Here is a 24,992-nt window from a genome sequence, read left to right as displayed (position 1 = left end):
TTAGCTTTAGCATGTTTTTCAATATTTTTTTTCTCTTACAGCAAAGACAAATACAAATTCTAGAAATATCTGACTCAAAGATTAATCAGTAGGCAAACATGTAGACAGAACAAAAAAAGGAAAAGAATTACTTTCAGACTATCTGCATAAATAATGCGGCTTAATATTCCATTACAGAGGTCCTCAGAGAAATCAAGCGGGGGCCCCAGACCAATATGTCTTTCATAATCAGTATCAGTGATAAACACTGCTACTGTAACAGTTTCTAGCTGGGGGAAAAAATTGCGAGCTGAAAGTTTTATAGGGCAAACAGTCAATACAAATTACAATACTACTAAATTACAGCCGACACGTACATGTATGCTTACTAACACATCTCGTATCATATTTAGTCATCTAGGTGAAAATAGGCGTATGCAGGAGAAATTAAAATCAAGAAATTTTTTTGGTTCAAATTTCATTTGCTTGTTCAGTTTTTATGAATACATGGATAGATGAAAAATGACACACAAAATGACAATGACACAACATAAACTGTCTCCATATATAAATGCAAAAGCCATATCTGACCATAAAGTTGTCCCCCCCCCCCCCCCCCAAAAAAAAAAAAAACTTAAGGTAAAAAGGTGAGCTGCATCTGCAACAAAATTAAATGTTTTCCTTTCCTTGTGAATATAGAAATATTTTTCGTTAATTTAATCAACTTTACCAATCTTATTTTATCTTACTACACAACAAATATTATGGCAGTGGAATCAAATAGTAAGACAGTCAAAATGATTCACAGAACGTTGGACTGTCAGCTAATGAAGAGTTATTAGGGGAACTTCACACAACAAAGATAATTTTCCGTCTCGATATCCATCATATGTTCACACTTCAGTTGCTGTCTCCTGAACACTTTAAGTAAAACTCACAGAGCACCTAGATTTTTCGACACCATGTCACAGTTTAACAGCGTCACACAAGAAACCTACAGATTGTGATCTTCAAGAATTGCGTATTCCTAGAGCCTGCTCCAGTTCCATTCTCCTCTGTTGGACCTGGAAAGAAAAGAAAATATAATGACAATGAAAAATATTTAAATAATTTTTTAAGGTAATTTAAGATATAAACAGAAAGTTAAAAAACTCACCGGGATATGAACTTTGTTGGTCATGTTTACCAATCAAGTTCATATCCCTATGAACTTGGTTGGTCACATGATCAAAACCTGTGAAGCCCAAAGGCTTCTCAGAAGATTTGATCATGTACTAACCAAGTTCATATTTCGGTGAACTTTTTATCATTTCTGTTTATTACTCATACTTACGTTTGAGAAAGGCATATTGTTTAGAATTATTAACATAACTGTGTTTTTATGCTTACAATAATGCAACCGTCGAACAATAAGGGCACATGTTAATTATTGTGATGTCATGAAAAAGTTCACACAGAATTGAATGTTTTCACTATTTTATAGGTGCATTTGTAAATGCAAATATTTCAATCAGAAAATTTCTTGACATTTTGATTTTCAATGCACTGTTTCACCAATGGTGGCTATCAAATCCTGCAACCATGTACATGTAATGACATTGACTTTAGGCCATAGATTTGACCTTGACACAAAATAAAGACCAGTATAGCTCCTATTTTACCTGTGCAATAAGTATACTAAGCCAATATAAAGCTCTTTTTCATCCCACACAAAGTCTTAATTTTTAATGGATCATAACTAATTCATGAAAAATCTGATTTTGCATATTGAAAAAGAGAGAAAGAGAGAGAGTCATAGATCTATCAATACTAGACTATTCCCTGATCTTGCATCTCATGGCTCAATATAGATTCAATTTGTCACGCATGCCACTTTTCCCATTTAGTTCACAGTAATATCCAAATTGACAGCTTTTTAAAACCATACAATAAAAAAAAATCAATATCTATCATTATTTATATAACAGATACAGTTTGAAGGACGCATTGATTTGAAACTAATCCTTTTATAGCCCCATCATGGTGATTAAAATATAAACCTGTCTGAATACTTCAACCTATGTCAAATCGCATAAAAGTACAGCTGCAGGAGACCTCAATTCATTTAACTTAAGAACACACATAATGGGTTAATCCAATATCTAAACGATCCTTTCCTTCTCGCTGGGGACTGAGATCACTGAGATCACTGAGATCACTGCTATCATGGCTATTGTTTAGGACTTCAATATCAAATATTTTCTGATGCATTATGCTCAACTGTGATCAAATAATCAAAATAGACATACAGAAAGAACTGAACAAAGATGCAGATTTGATCATTATACAATTTCTCATTTTTAATGCATGATTATGAACAATACTTTATTTTTACTGGAGGTAGGAAGTTCAATTTTCAAAGGTAACTTTTTGTGGATTTATAATTCAACCTGGGTGTTTTGGGGTAAAGTACTTGGTTTGAAATTTACACTGAAAACTTCCACAGTTTTACATGAATTTACTTTTATATAACTCAATTACCTGTTATAAGCTTTTGGTAAAATACTGTTATAGCTCTCTTCATAAAACAACACACAAATTCATACATGTATTTCTAAAAAAAATTGAGGTATTTCCTTAATCCTGTATCATGTATGGGTAAATAAATACATGTAATGTGAAAAAGTTCAATTTAGTTGTGACTTCTAACATTCTGCTAGCTTTGAGTTATATATTAGTCTAATAATAATTTTACCTCGCAATTTTCAAAAACATACAACACTCTCCCATCATACCCTGAATACCTTAACTAACAGTTTTCAAGTCTCTCAAATGATTTGAACATATTTTTATTGTACAAAAATTACAACAGGGATTGGACACAAGTTCAAAAACTTAGATCGCCCTCTCCCAATACAAGTATATAATACAGTAAAAATAATGTATACACAACATGTAAGGTCAACAGATCATATGACAGTTATATATAGATTTTCAATGGTGTACAAACATCAACTAAATCTTTTTGTACCTTTGATATAACGATAAACTAGAGAAAATAAAAGTTTGTTTTCGCTGACACTGATTGCGTTGTCGCCCCAAAGTAGGACATGGGTATTAACAATATTTAAATTTACAATATTGAAAATTTCATTAAGCATAACATTTCTGGCCTCTTTATATTTATTACAAGTGAAAAAATAATGATAAGTGTCTTCGAGCTTGCCACACGAACAGAGTGGACTATTAATAATATTACAACGAAAAAGATCACTATTTAGTACACAATTATGACGAAGTCTAGTATGAATAATATTAAAAAATCTGTCACCATAAGTAAAAAAATCAGGTTTAGTTCGACAGGTAATATCATTTTGATTTATGATAGAAACATGTATTTTTTCTTTGAAAATGCGAATGGAGTCACTTTCACGAACATCCTTTGAAAGCGCATTCCATTCATTAACAACAGTGGGAACAAATGAAGATTTATACAATTGTAAACGAAATTTTGGTATACTATAGTTTTGCGGCACGTCTTTTAACCCCAAGGAACCCCAAGGAAACCCCAAGGAACCCCAAGGAAACCCCAAGGAACCCCAAGGATACCCCAATAACAGAAATGAATAACTATTGATACCCAAGGGGGTCTCATTAGAGTGCAAGGGTCACCCCTTACCCTTGGTACCCCAATTATACCCCAAGGAACCCCAAAGATAACCTAATAATACAGATTTATAACTCCTGATACACCATAGGAATCCCAAGGAACCTCAAGGATACCCTAATGATACAAATTTTAAACTCGTGGTACCCCTGGGGACTCACTGGTATTCCAGACACACCTCTAAGAACCACAGGGAACCCCTGGGATATCCCAAGGAACTCCAAGAATACCCTAATAATACAGAATCATAACTCTTGATACTCCATAGAACCCCAAGGATACCCTAATAATACAAATTTAAAACTCTTATTAACCCTGAGGACTCATTGGTATTCCAGATACACCTCTAGGAATCCCAGGGAACCCCAGGGATATCCCAAGGAACTACCCTAATAATACAGAATCATAACTCTTAATACTCCATAGAACCCCAAGGATACCCTAATACATTGTAATTCAAATGTAAAACTTTTGATAACCCTGGGGACTCATTGGTATTCCAGATACACCTCTAGGAATCCCAGGGAACCCCAGGGATATCCAAAGGAACTCCAAGAATACCCTAATAATACAGAATCATAAATCTTGATACTCCATAGAACCCCAAGGATACCGTAATACGCTGCAATACAAATCTAAAACTCTGGATAACCCTGGGGACTCATTGGTATTCCAGATACACCTCTAAGAATCCCAGGGAACCCCAGGGATATCCCAAGGAACTCCAAGAATACCCTAAAAATACAGATTCATAACTCTTGATTCACCACAGAACCCCAAGGATACCTCAAGGAACTTAAAGGATAACTTAATAATACAAATTTAAATTCTTGATACCCGTAGGGACTCATTGGTATCTCAGACAAAACCCACGGATACCCCAAGGAACTTTAGGGATATTCTTATACATGTATTGGTTATATAAATTTTATAACTCTTGATATCCTTTGGAACTCCAAGGATACACTATATCTCTTGATACTTTTTGGGTCTCTTTGATATCCTAGACAAATCACAAGGTATCCCAGGAAACCCCATGGGTACCCCAAGAAACCTAAAGGATACCCTAATAGTACTCTAATAGTAATAATACAGATACCCCATTGTTATCCCTGACACACCCTATGGATACCTCAAGGAACTCCAAGGATACCCAGTAATATAGCTTTTGATACCCAAATGAACCCCAAGGATACCCTAATAACACAATTTTATATATCTGGATACACCCTCGGGGCTTTTTGATATCCCAGACACCATTAGGTATCCCACGGAACCCCATGGATACCCCAAGGAACTTAAAGGATACCCTTATAATACAGATTCATAAAACTTGATACCCCATAGAACCCAATGGAACCCCAAGGATATAGCCTAATAATTCAAATTAAAAATTCTTGATACCACTTGGGACTCATTGGTATCCCAGACACGCCTCTAAAAACCTCTATAAACCCTAGGGAACCCCACAGAAATCCCAAGGAACTCCAAAAGATATCCTAATCATACAGATTTATAACTCTTGATACACCATACAACCCCAAGGATACCCTAATATGTAATACTTTAAAACACATTTGGTCTAGCCGAAAAATTTTTGTCTATAAATTTGTTTCGGACTTGTGATATTGCATCACATTCTAAAATATAATGAAATTCATCGGCTATACGTTTTTTGTAACAGAGAGGACAAAATCTTTCATTTAATGGGATACCTTCCCATCTTCCCACTTCAACTGGTAGATGGTGATTTGAAGTACGAAAGAACTATATATATGATATGAGTTAAATTTGGCCCCCATTATTCGCAATTTTTTAAAGTGTTTCAGGTACAATAATATGTTATGTTATATTTTAGAAGAGTTGATGTAAAATTTATTTTTCACCTATTTATTTGATTTTTTTTGCACTCACTGGCAGAAAATGATGTCAGAAGTGACGCTATTTCTATATTTCAATCAAAATCAGTCCAAAATTTACATTTTTCTTATCTTTTTATGAATGGGAAATATAGAGGGCATGCTTGAACAGGGAAAAATTTTTTGTCACTTATTAGCCTTGGCTAGATACATCTCTGATTAAAATATTTTGTTTGTTCAAGCATGCTTTCTATTTTTTCTGAAAGAAAAACTGCTTGAAAACAAGCTGTTTTATGCTAAAAATGCAAAAATGGCAGGAAAAGGTTGTCTTTACGATGTCATATTTCTAAATTCTGGGACATGATAGAACAAACCCTTTTTAATTATGAAAATTTACTTCTATTACAAGTATCTAATTAATTTTTTAAACTTTATATTAAACATAATCTCAAAAAACTGCCTGTGATTTTTTTTTATTAAAAATTTGCTTAAGGTCAATAATTGAACAGACTATAATTTACCTGTAATTAATTTCCTTTGTTCTTTGAAACCCTTACCTGAGCACCATTCCCACTTAGCTAAAATCAGTCACCCATAAAAATTTCAGAATTATAGCAAAGTGGGAAGACACCCAAAATTCACAAGGGTTGTCTACCAATAAACAAGGAGATGTAGGTGTAGGTAAATATATTGCAACAGTGATGGTGAAGCCATTGTGTTTACATGTAAAGGGTTATGTTGGCCCTTTAATCCCTGTCCAAGAGCTACCACCAATATACAACGGGTGTCTACCTGCAATTAACAGGTATTTTGGTGCCTCTCAGGTGAACATTCTGCGCGCATAATGGGTCAATCCATTGTGTTGTACCCACGAAGGGGAGATAGCCCCACTCCACACTTCCATGATCACTTCTTGTCTTTTCTCAAAAGTACTCCAATAAGGGTAACACCCCCTATGTCAATAGTAAAACAAGTTTGGGTCTTTGTAACTGAACAATATCTTTCCCCACTTCAATTGAAAATTTCACCGAAGAAACATTGTCATATTAAGTGTTCATATGAATGGTTCACCGGAAGAATTGCAGACTTCCTTGTGGTGACATGAAATTTAGTGCCCTATTTTCATGAATTTGATATAATTTGTTACTGATTCAATATTGGCTGATCATCAGTTGGTAAGAGACAACAAATTCTGCCGATTAACGGTACTCGATTATGATTTTCAACCGATTTGACAACATTAATTGTTAAATTCATCCAAAGTGAACAGATATTTTAAGTCAGGAGAAACATTATTTTTATCATACCAGTATGTATTGGGGTATCACAAGTGTTCCTTGGGTTGCCCAGATGTTTTTATGATATTCCATTGAGTAATTGGGTATTAATTAGTAATATGTTTTACAGTACAACCATTGGGGTGGTTATTAAATTTTATCAATTGGGTACCTTGCAATTGGGGTTCCTACAGGTATCCTTGGGGTACCAATAATTGACCTTTGGACTCCAATGAGTATCCTGGGGTATCAATAGTTATCAATTTTTATAATTGGGGTATCCTTGGGGTATCAGGAGTGACCCGTTGATTTTTAATGAGACCGGTCTTGGTCATCAAATTTACTTTCAAACATTGAGGTATCTATGGGGTTCTCAAGGGTATCCTTTGGGTTTTCATTGGTATACTTGGGATTCATTTGGGTTCTTTGGGGTACTTATCACTTTAAATACATATGTATAACAGTAATATATTTACAAATTAATGTATCTGATGATATTTTTTTTTATTTAATTGTTTTAATGAAAAACCAACAAAATGACAATAATCCCACCCTTTGCAGTAAATGGAAATACCGGTAGCCAAGCAATGCTCTTCTGTTGATAAAACTTTGAATATCTTTCTAATAAGAGTCTTAACAGATGCAGTTAGTTGTTTCAAATTTTCCTCACTTTCTGCTATGGTTCAATGGAACTCCATATCAGAAAATTGATCCCATAGGACTTTATATATGATTTTCTTTGACAGGCTTGTTAAATTTAATAAACTCCCAAAACATTACCATAATTACCATACTATGTAAAAATATGTAAGAAAGAAAATTATTATTACAAACAATTTTAAAATTGCAGAAACACTACAATCATATCACGACAGTAATTTTAAATCTAATTTAAATTAAATTCCCTATAGGGTCACTTCATCAACTTGCATGACTAATAAATTTAAACAACTTCTAAAAATAGTTCACTTCTTTATTCTAATAATGATATTATTTATTTCCTTTTAAATTAGCCCCAAAGCCATTGCCCATTTTACAGATTATCAATTTTCCATACACACATGCTCCATCTAAACCATGGCTCAGATAATGGCCCCCTTGGGACAAATGAATTCAGCCAGCTCCTAAGAATTTATCATTGACAAACAAAAAATCTGCATTGTCAGTTGAAAGAATACTTATAAAAGATAAATTTAGTTAACGCATAAAGACAAAAAACCTCCATTTGAATGTATTTATATAAATATATTTTAGGGTGTTTTAATGCTATAAATTAATTAATAAAATCTGTAAGGATTACCTCCCTTACTTTTCAACATCAGTGAACAAAAAATAGAATGAGGAAAATGAAAACTGTCATAAAATCATTAAATCTTGTCTGATCCTAAAAAAAATTACAGGTGCACATCTTCAGATGGTGATCAACATATGTACAAATTTTCAGACTGTTCCATGCAGTAGTAAAAAATTCTATAGGGGGGACAAAGTTGCATCTACAGAGAGACGGATAGACGGACGGATAGGGTGAAACCAATATACCCCCCTAAACTTCATTTGTGGGGGTATAGGGGTATAATGAGACTCCTGGGGTATCACTAGTTACTAATTTCTATTATTGGGGTTACTTGGGGTTCTAACGAGTATACTTGGGGTTCCTTGGGGTACTACGAGGTGACCCTTGGATTCAAATGAGACCCCTTGGGTATAAATAGTTATTAATTTCTATCACTGGGGTACCTTGGGGTGAGCCTTTGATTTGAATGAGACCCCTGGGGTATCACTGGTTAATAACTTTATCATTTGGGCTCCATGGGGTTCTTACGGGTTTCCTTGGGGTTCCTTGGGGTACTAAGAGGTGACCCTTGAAGTCCAATAAGACCCCTTGGGTATCAAAATTTATTAATTTTTGTCATTGGGGTTCCTTGGGGTATCCTTGAGGTTCCTTGGGGTTCCTTGGGGTTTCCTTGGGGTTCCTTGGGGTTCCTTGGGGTTAAAAGACGCACCCTAGTTTTGTGCATCTCTCAAATGTTAAGTCAAATTAGCCATTAACTAACCATGTAGAAGTAGGGACCAAGCTATACAAAGAACAAGTTTTGAGAAGTAACAGATTCTCTACATGGGGCAGTCCTTAGGATTAACCTTGCTGTTGAAGTAAGGACCCATCCATACATAGGAAGGTTTGATCGAGTATCAGTTTCTATACACTGACCTTGCAGTAGAAGCAAGGACCCATACATATGTAGGGAGGTTTGATCAGGTACCCACCTTGCTGTAGAAGTTAGGACCCATACATACATATATAGAGAGGTTTGATTGAGTACCCACCTTGCTGTAGAAGTAAGGACCCATACATACATATGTAGGGAGGTTTGATCAGGTACCCACCTTGCTGTAGAAGTTAGGACCCATACATACATATATAGAGAGGTTTGATTGAGTACCCACCTTGCTGTAGAAGTAGCGACACACGGCCTCCTGGGACCAGGGCTGGTAGTAGTAGTCAGCCCGCCTCTCCTCCTCGGGGTTACCCACTACGTCGGTCATTGTCTGTGGACAAAAGAGGATGCCATATGTTAATGTCTGAAGATGAACTTTACACCAGGACTGCATTATATGTGAACTCAAGATATGTGAACTTAACATGGAGGAAATTGTTTTACCATGACTTCAACTTACTTTACTACAGTATCTCGTTGAACAAAAAGTTTTGGAGAAGTGCAAAAAAAAACACCATATTTACATATGTTTACAATAATTCTCAACTCCAGCTGTTCAGTTTGATTGATGTGACTAAAACCCATTCACGAAACAGTAATGTTAACTATAGATTTAATAGAGCACCTGTTGCTGAAAACTGAGCTTGACCTATAGTTAGTCAATGAAAATAAATGAAATTCATTAATCAAATCATAGAAGTAACCCTGAATCTCTGGTTTCACTTCTATAGGACTTATGAATAGGATCTATTGGATGACAGTGATTGATACAGTGACACAATTTTAGGGCACAGGCTTATTGTCCACTTTTTACATCTTCTTTTTTTAAAGTCAAGCTTAACTATTAAAATGCTGGTAGGAAGTTGAGTTTTTTTTTAAAATTTATGGTTGGTAGCATTACAACTATGCAGGAGGAAATTGTTAAAAATGTACATAATAATGTCACTCATTTCTCAAAAAAAGATATAAATGCATAAACTTTATTGAAGTAGACGTTTGCGTTCTTTAAAATCTAGCAAGTTCAAGCAGGAGATAAATTTTTGTTGAATTTAAATGTCACTATATTGATCTGATGTGCGATAAATAAACAAATACATGTATACTGAAATCACCTACACTGAAACCTATTTCAAATGATTTGTTTCAAACATTAACAATACAGTACTTCTTTAACAATTTCAAAGTCTGCTTAAACATGTTAAAAGCTGAGATAATAAAATACAGAAAAGAGCAATACTATCGACCAAAAATAATCTCAAAGTGTTTTTAAAAATATTAAATATTCATACAGAACAACCCTCAAATAAGTTCTGATATTTACCTTGAGGTCCCTTGACTGCGAAATCAACCAGTTGTTGATGAACTCCTGAGGATTCTTGGCAAAGCTCAAAAAGAACTCTCTGTTGGTTTTCAGTTGATTGATCGTCTCCACGGTTTCATGGATCTACAAATTATAATCAACAGATTGTTTATAGACCTCGACCCTTTAACAGCTTCAACAGTGGCCGAAATTATAAGTGAAACCATAAGTCAAGATCTAGTAAATGAAAGCTGCCTACAGGTTTATGAAATTCAAGATATAAATTCTTTATCACATGTTTATCCCAATATACAGTAAATTTCACTCATGGGATAAATTTTTGATATTACACTGTGTGTCTTACGCCATGTGACGTCATAATTAAATATTACGTACGTTTAGGCAGTTGATTGATGTAGAATGAAAAAGTAAATAAATAATTCAGTTGAAAGGTGTTGAGTTGTAAATATGGAGCATTTAATGTTGTTTCATTTATTTTTCATGAATTCATATAAAAAAGGCTTGGGGAGAGAAAACACACAACTCGTTGGATAAAAACCATGAGAGATCCTATATTTCAGTGATGCTTGATAACAATAGCTTTGTTTGAAAGGGTGTACTGGAGCTTAAATTATAGATAAACACAATGAAAAATCATGTTTTTAACTTCATTTCTTATATATATGAAGGAAATAAGTACCAAATCTGGGAGTTTTGTCCATTTTTGACCAATGAAATATAATTTATCAATATGCCTACAGTCTATCCAAACACAGAATTAAACAATCTTCTGACCTCCTCTTTAAATTGAGGTCAAATACGATATAGTCGTCAGGATTACTTTTCCCACGATGTAATATAGAATGTCAAGAAATAGTTCCATTTTCTACAAAATACCTTCAAAGCCGTAATATTCATTATATTCATCAATTATGACATCATCATGGTTCTCGCACCAAAAATAACCTCTGGAATTTTTACTACATCTTGATCTTAAAATGACCTTGAACTTAAGGAGTTATTCATGTTTGATCTTGACCTCAATATCACAAACGGGACAGTGTCCAACATCTTAACAGCCAAAAAATTAGGAGAAATTTTGAAGTCTTGGAAAAAAGACCACAACAATATATTTTTTACTTTAATGCTTTTACATGTACTATATGAAAAGGTCTTTAAAGTCTGAGTGACCAAGGTGTTCTTTCTTTTACATATTAAACAATGTACCTTGGAGTCCAGTGACCCGATTTCATGTTGGCTGGCTGTTGACAGGAGGAAAGAATTCATCTGTTGTTTTAGTGTGTCATCCTGTCACAGAGAGAACAAAAATCAATACAGTTTGTTCATTTTACCAAATTCCACTCTCTGCCTTTCTAGAATCAAATTACCAGTACTCCATGTATACTGTAATAATTTTTTTTTTTCGTCTTTGTTTATGTCCAATGAACATTTTTTCATGATAGCCAAGATATTTGTTGTCTGAATGTGGTTTAGCACTGAACTTTAGGAATATATTTTCACTTGTAAAAGTTAAGTTGTAATATCTTTCTTGACATCCTTATCCTATGGTTAAGATCGATCTAAGACTTTATAAATTTTTGAACTTTTGTCTAATCCTTTTGACATTTGTCAGTATAATATGTTAATTTCAATTCAGGTGTAAGACTACTTATCATGTACAGTGTAGTGCTCTCTTTATTTTGGGTACATGTAACATTGTAGAGACTTACCACTTCTACATCAATGTCATAACAGGCCGTCTTCCTGGCATCTGGTCCCTCCACACTGTCAATAACAAGAGATATATTAATGGGGGATACAACATAAAACATAATGACAAGATGGAGAGATATACAACATAAACATAATGCATACATAATGAAGTAAAAATCAACCAAACAACATCTGCAGTCTATGCTAGAGGTATGAAAAGTGGATGACTAAATGTAGCCAAACTGTGACATAATACACAACAGAATTTGTGCAAGACAAATACCAGCTGTTGACAAATTTATCGTGAAACAAACGTAAATTGATAGTGTTGAAAACATGCCATGTAAAATGCAAAAAAACCCCAGACTTTAGGAAAACTTCATCAATAAATAATTTAAACGACAAGCAGATTTAAAGGTTAATGAGGACTATAAGTTAAATGATTTAGATAATTATAACTTGGCTTCCTTTTGTTATCTAATATCTCATAAATTTGGTTGTAAAAAATATTCTCAACAAGGAATGCTTGGTTGAACAAATAGTATTATTATACTTTCATGTTAAATACTGAAATCTGATTGGTTTAGACGCAGTTGGTAATCCGTTCTATTACACTCAGTGTTAGCAACACACTTGGCAACGGGTAACACAATGAATTGTTACATGCACGTAAATTATGCGCGTACTGTTCACCGTAAAATTCAGCTCATTTCTATATAAAACAGTAACATTTTCTTTAAAATTAAGACAATCAGTATAATAAATAAATAGTGCCTGTTTCGGAAGGTAACTGTTGAAATTGACACCCCTCGAAAACCATTGTCAACCTCCGCTTCGTGTCGGTTGACAATGGTTGTTTCGGGGTGTCAATTTCAACAGTTACCCTCCCAAACAGGCACTATTTATGTTGTATGCATGGAATTTACATATTCATTAAATGTATTCAGACACACACCAAACCCCCCCAAAATTACCAAAAAAAAACAACCCCAAAAACAATCAAAACAGTTAATATGCAAAATATTTTTATAATAATAAACATATTTGAGTGAAATCTATTTTTTTTTCAAAAGATCTGCACACAGTTGCACCGAAGCCTGACACAATCAAACATATAACATCCAAGGAAGAATGATTATTATCATTATAAATATTGTGGTTGCCATGGCAACTTACGTAATGACGTGGTTGATGACGATGGGGTCCGGGGGCATCAACAAACCGTGAAGTTTCCCTGGAATCTCAGCAAACTTCATTCTTTTGCACTCAAAAATCTGAAATTCAATAATAAGGCCATGAATAATTAAAGAGGGGGAAAATAGTCAATATCATTACAAATAGGTGCAAATGTCCTACAGGGTTTCAAAGCCATCTCTTGAGATTGGAATTTAATGACTAAAAGATTTTCCAAAAGAGATTTCTGGTCATCAAGTATTCATAGCAATGGTGCCGTGCCAGTTTCTGTCTCCTTAACTTCAAAATGACAAGATGCAAAATTAATTTCACTTGATGTCATTTTTTTTTTTAATGAAAGAGAGACTATTCATTCTTGGCAGCTTAAACTTCCTCAAGAATAATGCCATAAATCAAGAAATGAAAATCAATAATCAACAATGAAAGTAACATAAAAATAAAGTTTTCCCAGAAAAAAAACATTTTACTGTTAGAGTATAATTTCTTGTAAATAGGCACTGTCCACCATATTTCTCTTTTATCACTGCTATTCCTACAACCCCAATATAAGCCGCTGAACTCTTAACAGTTTAGTGTTTTGCTGGACAAGTCACCTGTGTGGACGTATATCTTGCCTCACCATTAGGGCTGGGACGATACTTTACTTAGCCGATTTGGTACATATCATGATACATGAGATGCGATACGATACATATCATGATACATTGCAACTTAATGAAAAAAATGAATGAGGGCTTAAAATTTATTGAATCTGTCAATGTATTACCGCATGTTCAAAGTGACTTTATTATATTTAAAATGAGCGTTGCACAATTTACAAATTACTTTAGTCTTGTATTCACTAGTTTTTCATAAACAAGTAATCCAAAAGTTTTCTACATTCCAGATTTAGCTTCATAACAGTTTTGACAACTTTACAAGGTTTTCTGCAATCTTTGTACTTTCATATTAGGCTCGCTGACTAAAAATAGCCGATATATGAAGCTCGGATATTTTTGGAAAATAAAAAAAGTTTGCTAAGGTATCGCTGTATTAACGGTAAATGTATTGATCCAAATATGTCAAAATAAATACCGTGATTGATGCACCAGTGCATCGTCCCATCCCTACTCACCGTGTTACTCGGTCTCGATGAAATTATAAAATTTTACACACTTTTTTCAATCCAGGAGAATACTAACATAAAAAAAACAGGTCAATGTGTTATTTACAAATAGAATACGGACATGAAATAAGAAATAAATGCATAAAATCCATAGACCAAGAACGGAATACAACAAGTGGGGCCACGAATTTACAAGCAATGTTCAGCAATAAGGTAGTTCATCCTACTGACTAATGGAACAAGTCCCACTTGAACAAATTAATATCATTCTCTTACATAACTTTGGGCATGATTTGAAACAAATTTTAACTCTCCCAGTATGTTGAAAAAATTGAAGAAATTTTTAATTTCAAATTTTCTTCATAGTTTTTTTTTAAATCAAACTGTTTAATATAATACTTCTGCAAATTCAAAAACCTGCATAGCCTTGCAGTAGAGAGCTGGTTGAAATAATGCACATTCTGATTTCAACTTAAATCATTTCTTTGTGAATATCAGTACCTGGGTGTACAGAGCAGATACATTTGGTCCATTAAAAAGGAACACAAACTGCATAAACTAGCATTACACCTGTTTTTGTGTACCTGTTCTAGGTATTTGTCACAGTTGATGTACTCGCGCTCGTGATGGTCCTGGAGGCGGTGAGTTTTGATGTACTGCCACAGAGCGTTGATGATGACCGAGCGAGTCTGGGTGTGAACTCCAAGAATGCGGGCCAACCGAGAGTCCAACTTAAACTGAGGGGGCTATAATGCGGAAAAAACAATCATTTTATTCCGTGTTTTTTATGTACCAGTAGTTTTCTTTCATATTTCAGCATTTTTTTATTCTTTCCAAACAGAAGACATATCGTTTATTGTTCTCCCTATTTAAAATCATATTCCATATTTTTCATTCATTTCTAATTTTTTTTATCTTACACCATGATAGTCTTAAATTTTCTGAAATAACCGTCTTTTGATATTCTAGACGTACAATAAGGTAAGTATATTCTTATCTTAAAAATTAACCTGATAGTCAAGCATCAGAAGGACTGTGCACTTGACATTCTGGTCCCCTGGGCGTTTGACTTGGAACCCATCAGTCTCTTGGGTAGTTGGAGTCCTATGCCACTATAAGCAATCAAAACACTTGTTACAATTTACATTTATCATGCTCATTTTTCAATAAACCATGACTTCAATCCATTCTGATTAAATTTCATGTAAACTTTTGAAAATTTGTTCTGTTATATACTGGCATATATATATTATTATACTGTCTCCAAACTCTTTCTTTATGCAAAATTTTATACCATTATTATAGAAAATCTGTATGGTATGTTCCAATTAATGCTCAATTGAAATGTTTACACCTTCACAATTTATTCTTTACAAATGTATGTGAAAGTCTTGAAGAAATATTCAAAATAAAAAGTAAACTATTTAACTGACCTCCACAAGATGATTATCCGGTCCATAGAGTTCCTTGTCCAGTTCTATCACCAGACTCTTGAAGAAGGATGAGAACTTCCGCTTCATTTTGTTGGAGTCGTTCAGCTTCGCACTGGCTGCCTGCCATAGAGAGATTATAACGTATATCCAGTAATTTTCACAATAATCTAATTTTCTCTTTTTTGTACCTATTTAGAAAACACTTACATCCTCTAGTAGTCTCCCTTCTACTCTTAGTTCCCATGATGCAACAGTTTCATCCCCATCCTCTCCTTCTGATTTTGCCGGGTAAAATGTGTTGGAAATGAAGATTCTTAATTTTCTCTTTTGCTACAAAATGTAAAAACCACTTGTAAACACTGAAATTTTTCTTGTAACAAAATAAAAATAGAACCCATTCTGTTTACTGAAAATACTAATTTCATTCTCAAAAGTCAAAAGAACTTAAGGTGGAATAACACACCTGGAAAAAGTCACTCAAATTAACAGGAAATTTTTTGATAACGAAAGATATAATGATAAATAAACTGAACAAATGTCAAATAAGCGAAAAATTTGCAGTTTGGGGATAAAAAATGAATATCTAAAATAATTATTCCAATAAGTAACAACAAAAGCCCCTGCTTCAGTCCATAAAATCCTTTTAATAAAACAAAATGTTGTTTCGATCAGCGGTCAGCCATTTTATGATGATGTGTTATTCCACCTTAATCCATGATATATTTTTACAACATTTGTTTCAAATCTTTACCACAATTTTTTTTCTTTCTTTGTTTCTCTGAGTATTATAAAACATGTTTTCATTTCAATTTCACTCCATCAGGCATTTTCTAACCCAGAGTTTCCAACAACTTTAGACATGTTGAAGTAGAAAGTTAAACTAATCATCTGTAGTGGCTTTATCAGAATTATTACAAATACTGTGCAATCTATTAAATTCGTAGGGGCTAATTTTCGTGAACTGTGGGTTTTTTGTTAATTCGTTGGTAGGTATTTCATGGATGCATTTGTTTGTAGTTTCAGTAAGAAAATTGATTCGTAATTAGTTTTCATTGAGGATATAAATTTGTGGGGGAGGGCTACTCACAAATACCACTAAAACTGAGCCACCATCAATTCTAATGATTCCAAAGTAGTGTATTTTGCCACTCATGAGATTTTAAATAACCTACTTGGACTGTTGAAATGAAGGGAATTGGCCCTTGTCTCCCTTTATTAAAAGTCTTGCTAATCAAAAAGTTACATCTGCCTTATAATCTACATGTAGAGCACCTAGGTTTGGTATTATTACCTAATAATTGGTAAAATAAACAATATTAAATAATTCTAAAAATCCTCTTCAAATGAGTAAATGATCTCTTAAATTTCACTTCAAAATCATTGAAATCTCCATTAACACTAAACGAGAAACCTCCACTACATAATCTATCACCCAAAGCATTCACGGTTGAGTGTGGTATTTTACCTTCATGGGTCGTTTGAGCGCCTCCTGTATGTCAAGCCGCTTTCTCATAATGGTGGCGTCCAGCTTCCTCTCAAAGGCCAGCAGATCCATGTAAGCCTGTGACTCTGGCACCAGGTCACGCACCTGTAACGAACCAAGAAATCAGTAAATGGTACCACCATTTCCCCCCCTTCAAATTCTAATAGACTGAGTGCTACTGTCATTTGAGAATATTTTACAAACTTAGCTCATAACAACTCAATATCTTTTAGAGTCAATGTTTTATATCTATGGTTAGGTATTATTTGTGATTTCATCAATATTTAATCAACAAATGTTATCGGTAAACAAATTTACATCACAACCCAATAATTGTTGTCCTACCGGTAATAAACTAAACTATAATTGTACATGATGTACTGGTACCAAAATACATGTATCTTTGACACCAGTTTATAACTTTAATTTATACCATACTTGTAAATGCTAGTATGAAATGTCAAATATAAGGGTAACAAAAATTTTTAAATTACTGATCTGAATTATATGAGTGAAATTTTCCATTGGAAAATACAAATTGAGACAACTCTAACATGTTATAAAGGTGCACCTTCATGTACATGTAACATATACGATTACCCAAAAGCAAATATTTGAAAGCATGTATAAAAGCAATTAAAAAACCTGCCAGATGAATCAGCAGATCACTCTACACAAACTATGCCAATAAATGAAAGGTACCGGTCCTCATCAGAATTGATACCTGTTACATTTGTCATAATCTATGCATAATGAAGTATCTTGTTACATAAACTAGGTACCACATTAAGAGTTAAAAGAATAAGCATCTCCAAAACCCTTAGCTGAAACCAGCAGTTTCTATAGTCACTATGTATACCGTTGTGTACTATAGGTACATGTATTTACCTTTCCAGATATTCAACCATTTGTCAGTTTTTAAAATTGTTATTCTTTTTACATACATCTGGTATTTTCCCACAGAACTACATAAAATTTTGATGTTTACCCTTTGTGGTAGAATTTTGTCTGCAACTTTCTTCTTCTTTTTCCTGAAAAGAATGAACATCATAATGATTATTTAGTTTTGTCAGTTAAAATCTCCACATACTTCACAAACAAAGTTCACAAATGAATCAATTCCAGATAATACATCTTATAATTATCTGCATTACCAAATTTGTATCAAATAATTTTAATTTTGTGAGAACTTGTAGAGTAATAGCATCATCTACTGGTTTTACATGGCTGGAGCATTGCCCTCTTGTTCTAAATGATCTAGCAGGGTTACACACTTACGCCTGTTTCATCTGTTGGGGGGTGCCCCTGGGGTCAGGGGGTCTCTTCCTGTCCATCCCGTGAGGAGTCTGCATTCCATGGGGAGGAGGATGCATTCCTGGTGACATTCCTGGCCGCATGGCTGTCAAAAAAATTAATGATAATAGTGAAAAATATATTTATTTGTTTAGGAAGAGTGCAGAGTGTGGATAAAGTTTCTGAACTTGTAAACCCAATCCAAGTTGTATATTCGTAATGTACAATAAAAATATTTTTGAATCAAAGAAATAAATATATCTATGAAACCTGAAGCTGAACTCTAAATCCGGTTGTGATTATAGATCAACAGATTAACTATCATATATAACTGGGATCTTAAGTCAGGAGATACAAGGAAACACACTGTATTTACATTTCAAACTTCTAAGCTTATATAGACTTACGGTACATATGTAATACAGCAAAAAATTACGAAGGTTCACCTTTATTGAGTAACCATTCAAAATATTACATGTTTAAAAAAAAAACTTTCCATACTTAAAATTTACATGCAAGAAAATACATATTTATAAACTGTATTCCTTTTTAACTGTGATGAAATTTAAAAATATATATTTACAATACCAAAAGCCTAGGATAAAAAACACAGTTTTCTGTATATAGCGCATCAGCAATTTTTATGGAAAATGCTCTCAAAAAAGTAAGGACTCTTACCCAAGCGCAATTTTTGGAATAAACACCAGAGCTTTTATTACCAAAAACTGCTGTTGCATTTTGAATGCCAGACTTCTACTATTTCCTTTCATGAGCAAAAGGCAACAGGATGAAGCTTTGCTAAATGATGCTTAATCCCCCCTCCCCACTTTTTCTACAACAACTAGCTCTTATCCAAATCATAGTACATGTACCAGTATAACAATGCATCTTGCAGATTTGGGCTACTCTGTACTTACAAAAAAACCAGCAAATGCTTGCACAACAAATACATAAAGCAAAAGTTATATAAATATATAATATAGCTTAATAACAACCACAAGCTTGATCCTTTGGTTGCCACCATACGATTCAGTACAACTTCTTTTGTATTCATTAAGGTTATAGGAATGTACAATTGAAATATCAAGAGAAAAAAAAACACAACAACAAACAATCTTAGCTTTTTTTGTTCTTAAATTTCCCCCAGATTTTTTATGTGCAAATAAACACCCCCCCCCCCCCACCTTCTTCCCAAAAGGTTCCTGGCATAATTCTTTGATCCAGAAGTACATGTACATGTGTATTTAAATCTCCTTCATGATGAAAACATACAAATTTAATGTATAAATTTTTAAGAAGAATTAATTTTAAAAGGTAGATGTAAATAGCCGGGGCCCCTGCAGCAGCCATATGACCTTTAACCTATCATGTCCTCGAGCCATAGAAAATAAATATCAACCGTAAGCCGAGCATGTGAAAAATAAAACCAACCATAAATAAATGAAATAAAGCACAGAAAGAAAGATGGCCTAGCTAGCCGAGCTTTCATGTTCTCGCACTGTATAAGCTAGCTTTGATGCAGCATGTTCAAGACTTACAGCCCATATCTTTGGTTTTATCACGAGCTAGAAAGAAAGATACAAATTCCAAACATCAGAATACTCTATGGTTGTCCCAACAAAATAAACATCTCATTTTTCTCCCTCATCAACACAGGCAATAAAAGATATGGTATAATAATTTTCCATATTCTTGATCCATGAATCAAACTAATTAATACATCATTAATCAAAAGACTTTTATCCCCATTATTCTTCATTTCATAGATGATAATTACAAGTATATTCAATTTGAAAATCTTATTTTCATTTAAAAAATGAAAACCAAACAACTGCATATTTTCTAACATTCAGCATTTTTTTCTTGGCATTTAATTTTTCAATGAAATAGAAGCACACAATCATGCAAACACTACACATGCCCCACCCCCCTTTCTTCAACAATATCTATCCAAATCTTTAATGAGATTCTGGCCAGGATATACAACTATCCTCTTTAATTTATTAACTTCTTTTACAATTATTTGCTAAATATCCTGATCAACCCTCTTCTCTTTTATTCCGCAGTCAAATCATTCTCTTTTAAAATCTCCAGTAAGTATTCTCGTTCAATTCTGTTATTTGATTTGATTGTATATAAGTTATTGAAAGAAAGTCTGTTTTGTGGAATACAAGCAGTTTCAATTATAAGAAAACACCACATGTTATAATGGTTTATAATGATTTAAAAACATGCAGTACCGGTACTAGTCATTTGTATCCAACGTTTTATCATTGCTCTAGCAATCATATTATACCTCCTCCTACTCATGCAACACAGAACAGTTAGAACCTGTGAAAAATCAGTTAAACTGAAGCTTGTACCTTTTTCCTTTTCTATCAAATGAATAAAATATTCCTTCTGAGTCATATGTAAATTAATGAGACAATTTAAATGAAGCCTTGTAAAATATTCATGCGATTCCTAAGACATATAAGAATGTCCGCAATTTTGCTCAAAATAAAATTTTAGACCACTGACAAAATTAACCCATAATGCATAGGCACACTCATCAAGCATATCTCGTTTCAAACTCACCCGAGCTCTCCTTGGACTTTTCAGAACGAGCTAAAAATTCAATCACGCATACTACATATCACATTCAGTTTTCTCCTTTCATATTATACAAATCTGTTGACATTTTATGCTCCTAATATTTCGTCATCAAGATTTTCACTTTTTAACATAAGACAATATTCAGTTTTTCATGCATATCTGGGTTGTAACTTGTTTTCCCATACTCAACAATATCTGCTTTGATCATCAAGTATAAATTACTCTTGCATAAATCACTGCATCAGCTTTTCATAAATATGCCAATGCTTCGTTTTCAGTAAGAAAGCAAACACCATGTCCTGTGCAAAATATATCACATTCTGTGTAGTGATCATGCACCTGCATAAACCATAAATGAACAATGTAAATTGTATGAATTTAATATTTAAATTTCAATTTAAAAGCTTTCTGTAAGAAAAGAGGAGACATGAATTGGAACTTTTTAAATTTTTTATTACCTTTCTTTCATAAGTTTCTCTCCTACCATCATGAAATTAATGCTAATATTTAGAAAATAAAATTTGAAAAAAAAAATTAAAGATCACAAGGTTATTTGTCAGTTTTTGATGATCTATAATTAAAGTAGTGATTTTGAGGGCCATTGGCCACTGATCATTAAATAAGACCTTGTTATAATTAGCTCTCTGTAGATGACTACACATGCATCATTCAATGGTACTTACCACTCTTAGAACTCGGAGATCCTCCTGATTGCCATGGAAAAAAGTCATATTTTGAGAAAGAATTTTTTTATTTTTTTTTTTTTAATTTGAAATCAATCCACCCAACCAACTGAACAAGAGGTATTATCTTGGGAGAGGGTGGTTTAAGTTATGGAACTTGTGCCAAATGATCGCAATTGTATTTTTGTACAAAAAAAAAATATGTGCAAATCATCTCTTGTAACTTTAATAGCCTGGTGTTTCAGTATTTATTTTGCCATTTGCACACTAATGTAGTAAAACTTACATGTAGCAACTACATAAAACCTGTCTATTTAGACTACTAGTGTAAAAATATTTGTATCACACTGGTTAAAAAACACTGTACAGCCTTCAAAGTTTGTTGAAAACTATGGATTTACATGTATACACAGGTTTACATACAGTAACAAAAATAGAATTGATACACAAAAAACCCAAAGAATTGATACATGTACTTTACTATGTAAGTACATCAGAATCTACAGTGCAGCTTGTCATTTCTGTGATTACCTGCATATGGATGTGGAGGCATACCCCCATGGCTCATCATTCGAGGTCCCCCTGGCCCCATCTGAGGCCCCGGGCCATAGCCACCCGGTCTTGGAGGTCCCTACAATAAACAATTATTAGAATTACAAGTGTTACTCAATGCAACATAAACATTGTCAAGTTGTACAGTAGTTTGAAAATTTGGTGCAAAGTATGCATATACAATTTGTTTTGCTTTTTTTTTTTAATTCTGCTAATAACATCCTGCAGGAAATTATATAGAGTTTGACTTCAAATTCAAATATATGCTGTTATATCTGTAGCTCAATCAATTATTGCAAATTTGATAAATGGTATAAAAATTTTTTAGCTCCTTTTTTGTTCTAGTAAATTTCCTCATTTAAAACATGTAAAAAGAGATGAGGAAAGTATATTGGAGTTTGTATATTGATGTCAAAAGTACTTTCAAATGACTAATATTTGTACGGACATTAAATGACAGATACGATAACGTAGACCTACAGTTCTTTATATATTCTGTCCTAATTAAGTTACATTCTGTCACTTTATTACAATTTTAGATGATAATTTACATTCATGACAATAAAAGTGCAATTGAAACTGGTGAAAGTGGCACGGATTCTATATTGACTGTGTCATCATCTCTATTTACTTATCTTGAACACCTCAAACAAGTATTTAACAATGTTATTTGAGTACTCTCACATTATTAGCAAAATTATACCATACATTTAACATAACTGCCCCATCCCCCTTACCCCAATTGGTGATTAAAATGCCTGAAATCAATACTATGCCTAATTCTTTGCCTACCAAATGGGACTCATTTTTCATTCGTCTTGGATTATCTTTTTCTGTCAAACAGAGGCTGTGCCTAATCTGAGCAAATGATTGTTTTAATGCAGTAGGCCTACTATAATCAGGTTAGGTAATTGTTTTTCACTTGTCATGATGATGGGAATCGAAAGTTAAGAGTTCCAGGAATGAGGCCATGTTGTTCTTTTAATAAAATAAATTTTTTGGAGACAGAAACACTCTGTTTATACAGTTGGGGGGGGGGGGGCTTGGAGACTACCGGGGAGGGGGAGTGTTGTCTTAATTCCAGATGTTGATCATTTCCCACTGGAAGTGGGCGAATTGAATCACATCAGGCCTTAATCATGTTAATAATGCAAAAGTGCTTTTATGTCTTTTATAGTTGTAAATACTATTTCCTTAAAGCTGCTTGGTCCGATTTTTTTGTTAATACACTATCATATTTTTTTCCATACACACCATTTATCTTAGAAAGTTATGGACTTTCTCCTATTTACACCAGCAGAATCAGTCTCCTTTCAAAGTTAGAAATATTCAAAGTAATTAAAAATAATTTCTCTTTGGGCAAACGAAAAAACAAATCAAAATGCATCACGGGAATGTTTAGAAAAGGAAACCGTTTGGTTTCGCCCCCCGAATGATTGGGGTTATCCAACCTGCATGCTATGCATTGATTGTAAATAAAGCAAACTTCAGAGATATTGGCGAACAAAACGTACACATATTTGTAATTTGTCTGATCATTTCGACCTTTATTTCAAGCGATGTCAAAGTCGTAATACAACCATACCCGGCTCGTCATCAGGGGTGAAATTTAACATGAGGCGAAATAACGCCGTACCCTTTTATCTCGTTTGTTTTGTTAGCAAAGTTTGTACGTAATTTTTCTTCATTGAAATTTGGCTTGATTGGCTGGAAAAGTACTGCAATGTCTATTATTATACGTAAACTAAGCATAACCATCGTTTAAAAGCGTGCATAAAATTTGAAATAAAATCGGACCAAGCAGCTTTGACTTTTATCTTCACTAAAATGTAATAATATTACTGTCCCCTTTTCACTCTATTGAAATCTTACTCTACTTTACTTCTCTTTATGTTTTAACAAGCAGCGCACTGTTTGAGGGCGAGTAGTATTGAGAGATAGCTAGATTACCTGGTGAACGATTGTTTCTTAACTAAATTTTCATATCAATCATTAACATTGATAATCATCAAATACATGGCATTGGTCATAGCCTTGCTGCAGAGTGAATGTTTACGTTTAAACAATCGTCGTTAGTTCTTAAGGGTCACTGAAGTTTAGTAACGCAAACGACGCGACACTGTGGTCTTCGATCTTCGAGAAATCGAATGGGGGGGGGTCTCAACAAATATTCTCACCCCAGGATATCCCGGCTGCTGGTACGGCCTAACTTGTGGTCCAGGTTGTGGAAACCTATGCTGACCATGTGGTTGTTGCATCATGTTTTGACTGAAAATTAGAAAATTTCGCTCCTTTGTTCAAACAATGTCGGCAAAGCTATTTTCCTCTCGTAAATTCTCGTCTTGTGCGAGACTTCAAACGGTTACTTGAGATCTCGACCCTCTACCAAATTATCCGGAAAAGATTACTTGAAAACCATGAGAAAGTGGCCGCTTCTTCGTCGATATAATTCATTATCATTAAAATTATTAAAAAAATATTGTGATGCATTTATCTCATTACCATCTATTTTAAATTCTAGTCAAATTGTAAATAGCTATCAATGCGAAACGAATTGGAGACGAAACAATTGGGACCGAAATCATTCTTGTCAAGTCATTCAACTTTTATTCGTAATACGATGTAACGTAAAACACATTTAATTTATCCCTGAAACAAGTGATT

The 24,992-nt window shown here is 33.7% G+C and overlaps 1 protein-coding gene across 8 annotated transcripts; it reads right to left on the bottom strand.

Annotated features, from left to right (window-relative positions):
* Window positions 1–863: 863 nt before the first annotated feature.
* LOC105342311 (SWI/SNF-related matrix-associated actin-dependent regulator of chromatin subfamily D member 1) lies at window positions 864–24,679 on the bottom strand. 8 transcript variants are annotated; one of them, XM_034452775.2, is made up of 18 exons: window positions 24,506–24,679; window positions 22,308–22,407; window positions 21,777–21,800; window positions 21,076–21,105; window positions 20,037–20,063; window positions 18,484–18,604; window positions 18,194–18,236; window positions 17,188–17,310; window positions 15,930–16,052; window positions 15,723–15,842; window positions 15,300–15,401; window positions 14,874–15,035; window positions 13,167–13,264; window positions 12,008–12,062; window positions 11,505–11,585; window positions 10,299–10,421; window positions 9,207–9,308; window positions 864–1,043 (listed from the first exon to the last, which is right to left on the bottom strand). In XM_034452775.2, exons 1-18 carry the CDS (start codon window positions 24,587–24,589, stop codon window positions 990–992), a joined length of 1,572 nt encoding a protein of 523 aa, XP_034308666.2. In that variant the 5' UTR covers window positions 24,590–24,679; the 3' UTR covers window positions 864–989. The 8 variants fall into 8 exon arrangements, with proteins under 8 accessions (XP_034308666.2, XP_034308672.2, XP_034308674.2 ...); XM_034452781.2 differs by lacking the exon at window positions 20,037–20,063; XM_034452783.2 differs by lacking the exon at window positions 21,076–21,105.
* Between the last annotated feature and the right edge of the window lie 313 nt (window positions 24,680–24,992).

This window comes from Magallana gigas, chromosome 10 (assembly GCF_963853765.1).
Source record: "Magallana gigas chromosome 10, xbMagGiga1.1, whole genome shotgun sequence".
Classification (NCBI taxonomy): Eukaryota; Metazoa; Mollusca; class Bivalvia; order Ostreida; family Ostreidae; genus Magallana; species Magallana gigas.
The sequence above is the reverse complement of the archived record's forward strand: the minus strand, read 5'-3'. Positions and strand labels throughout refer to the sequence as shown.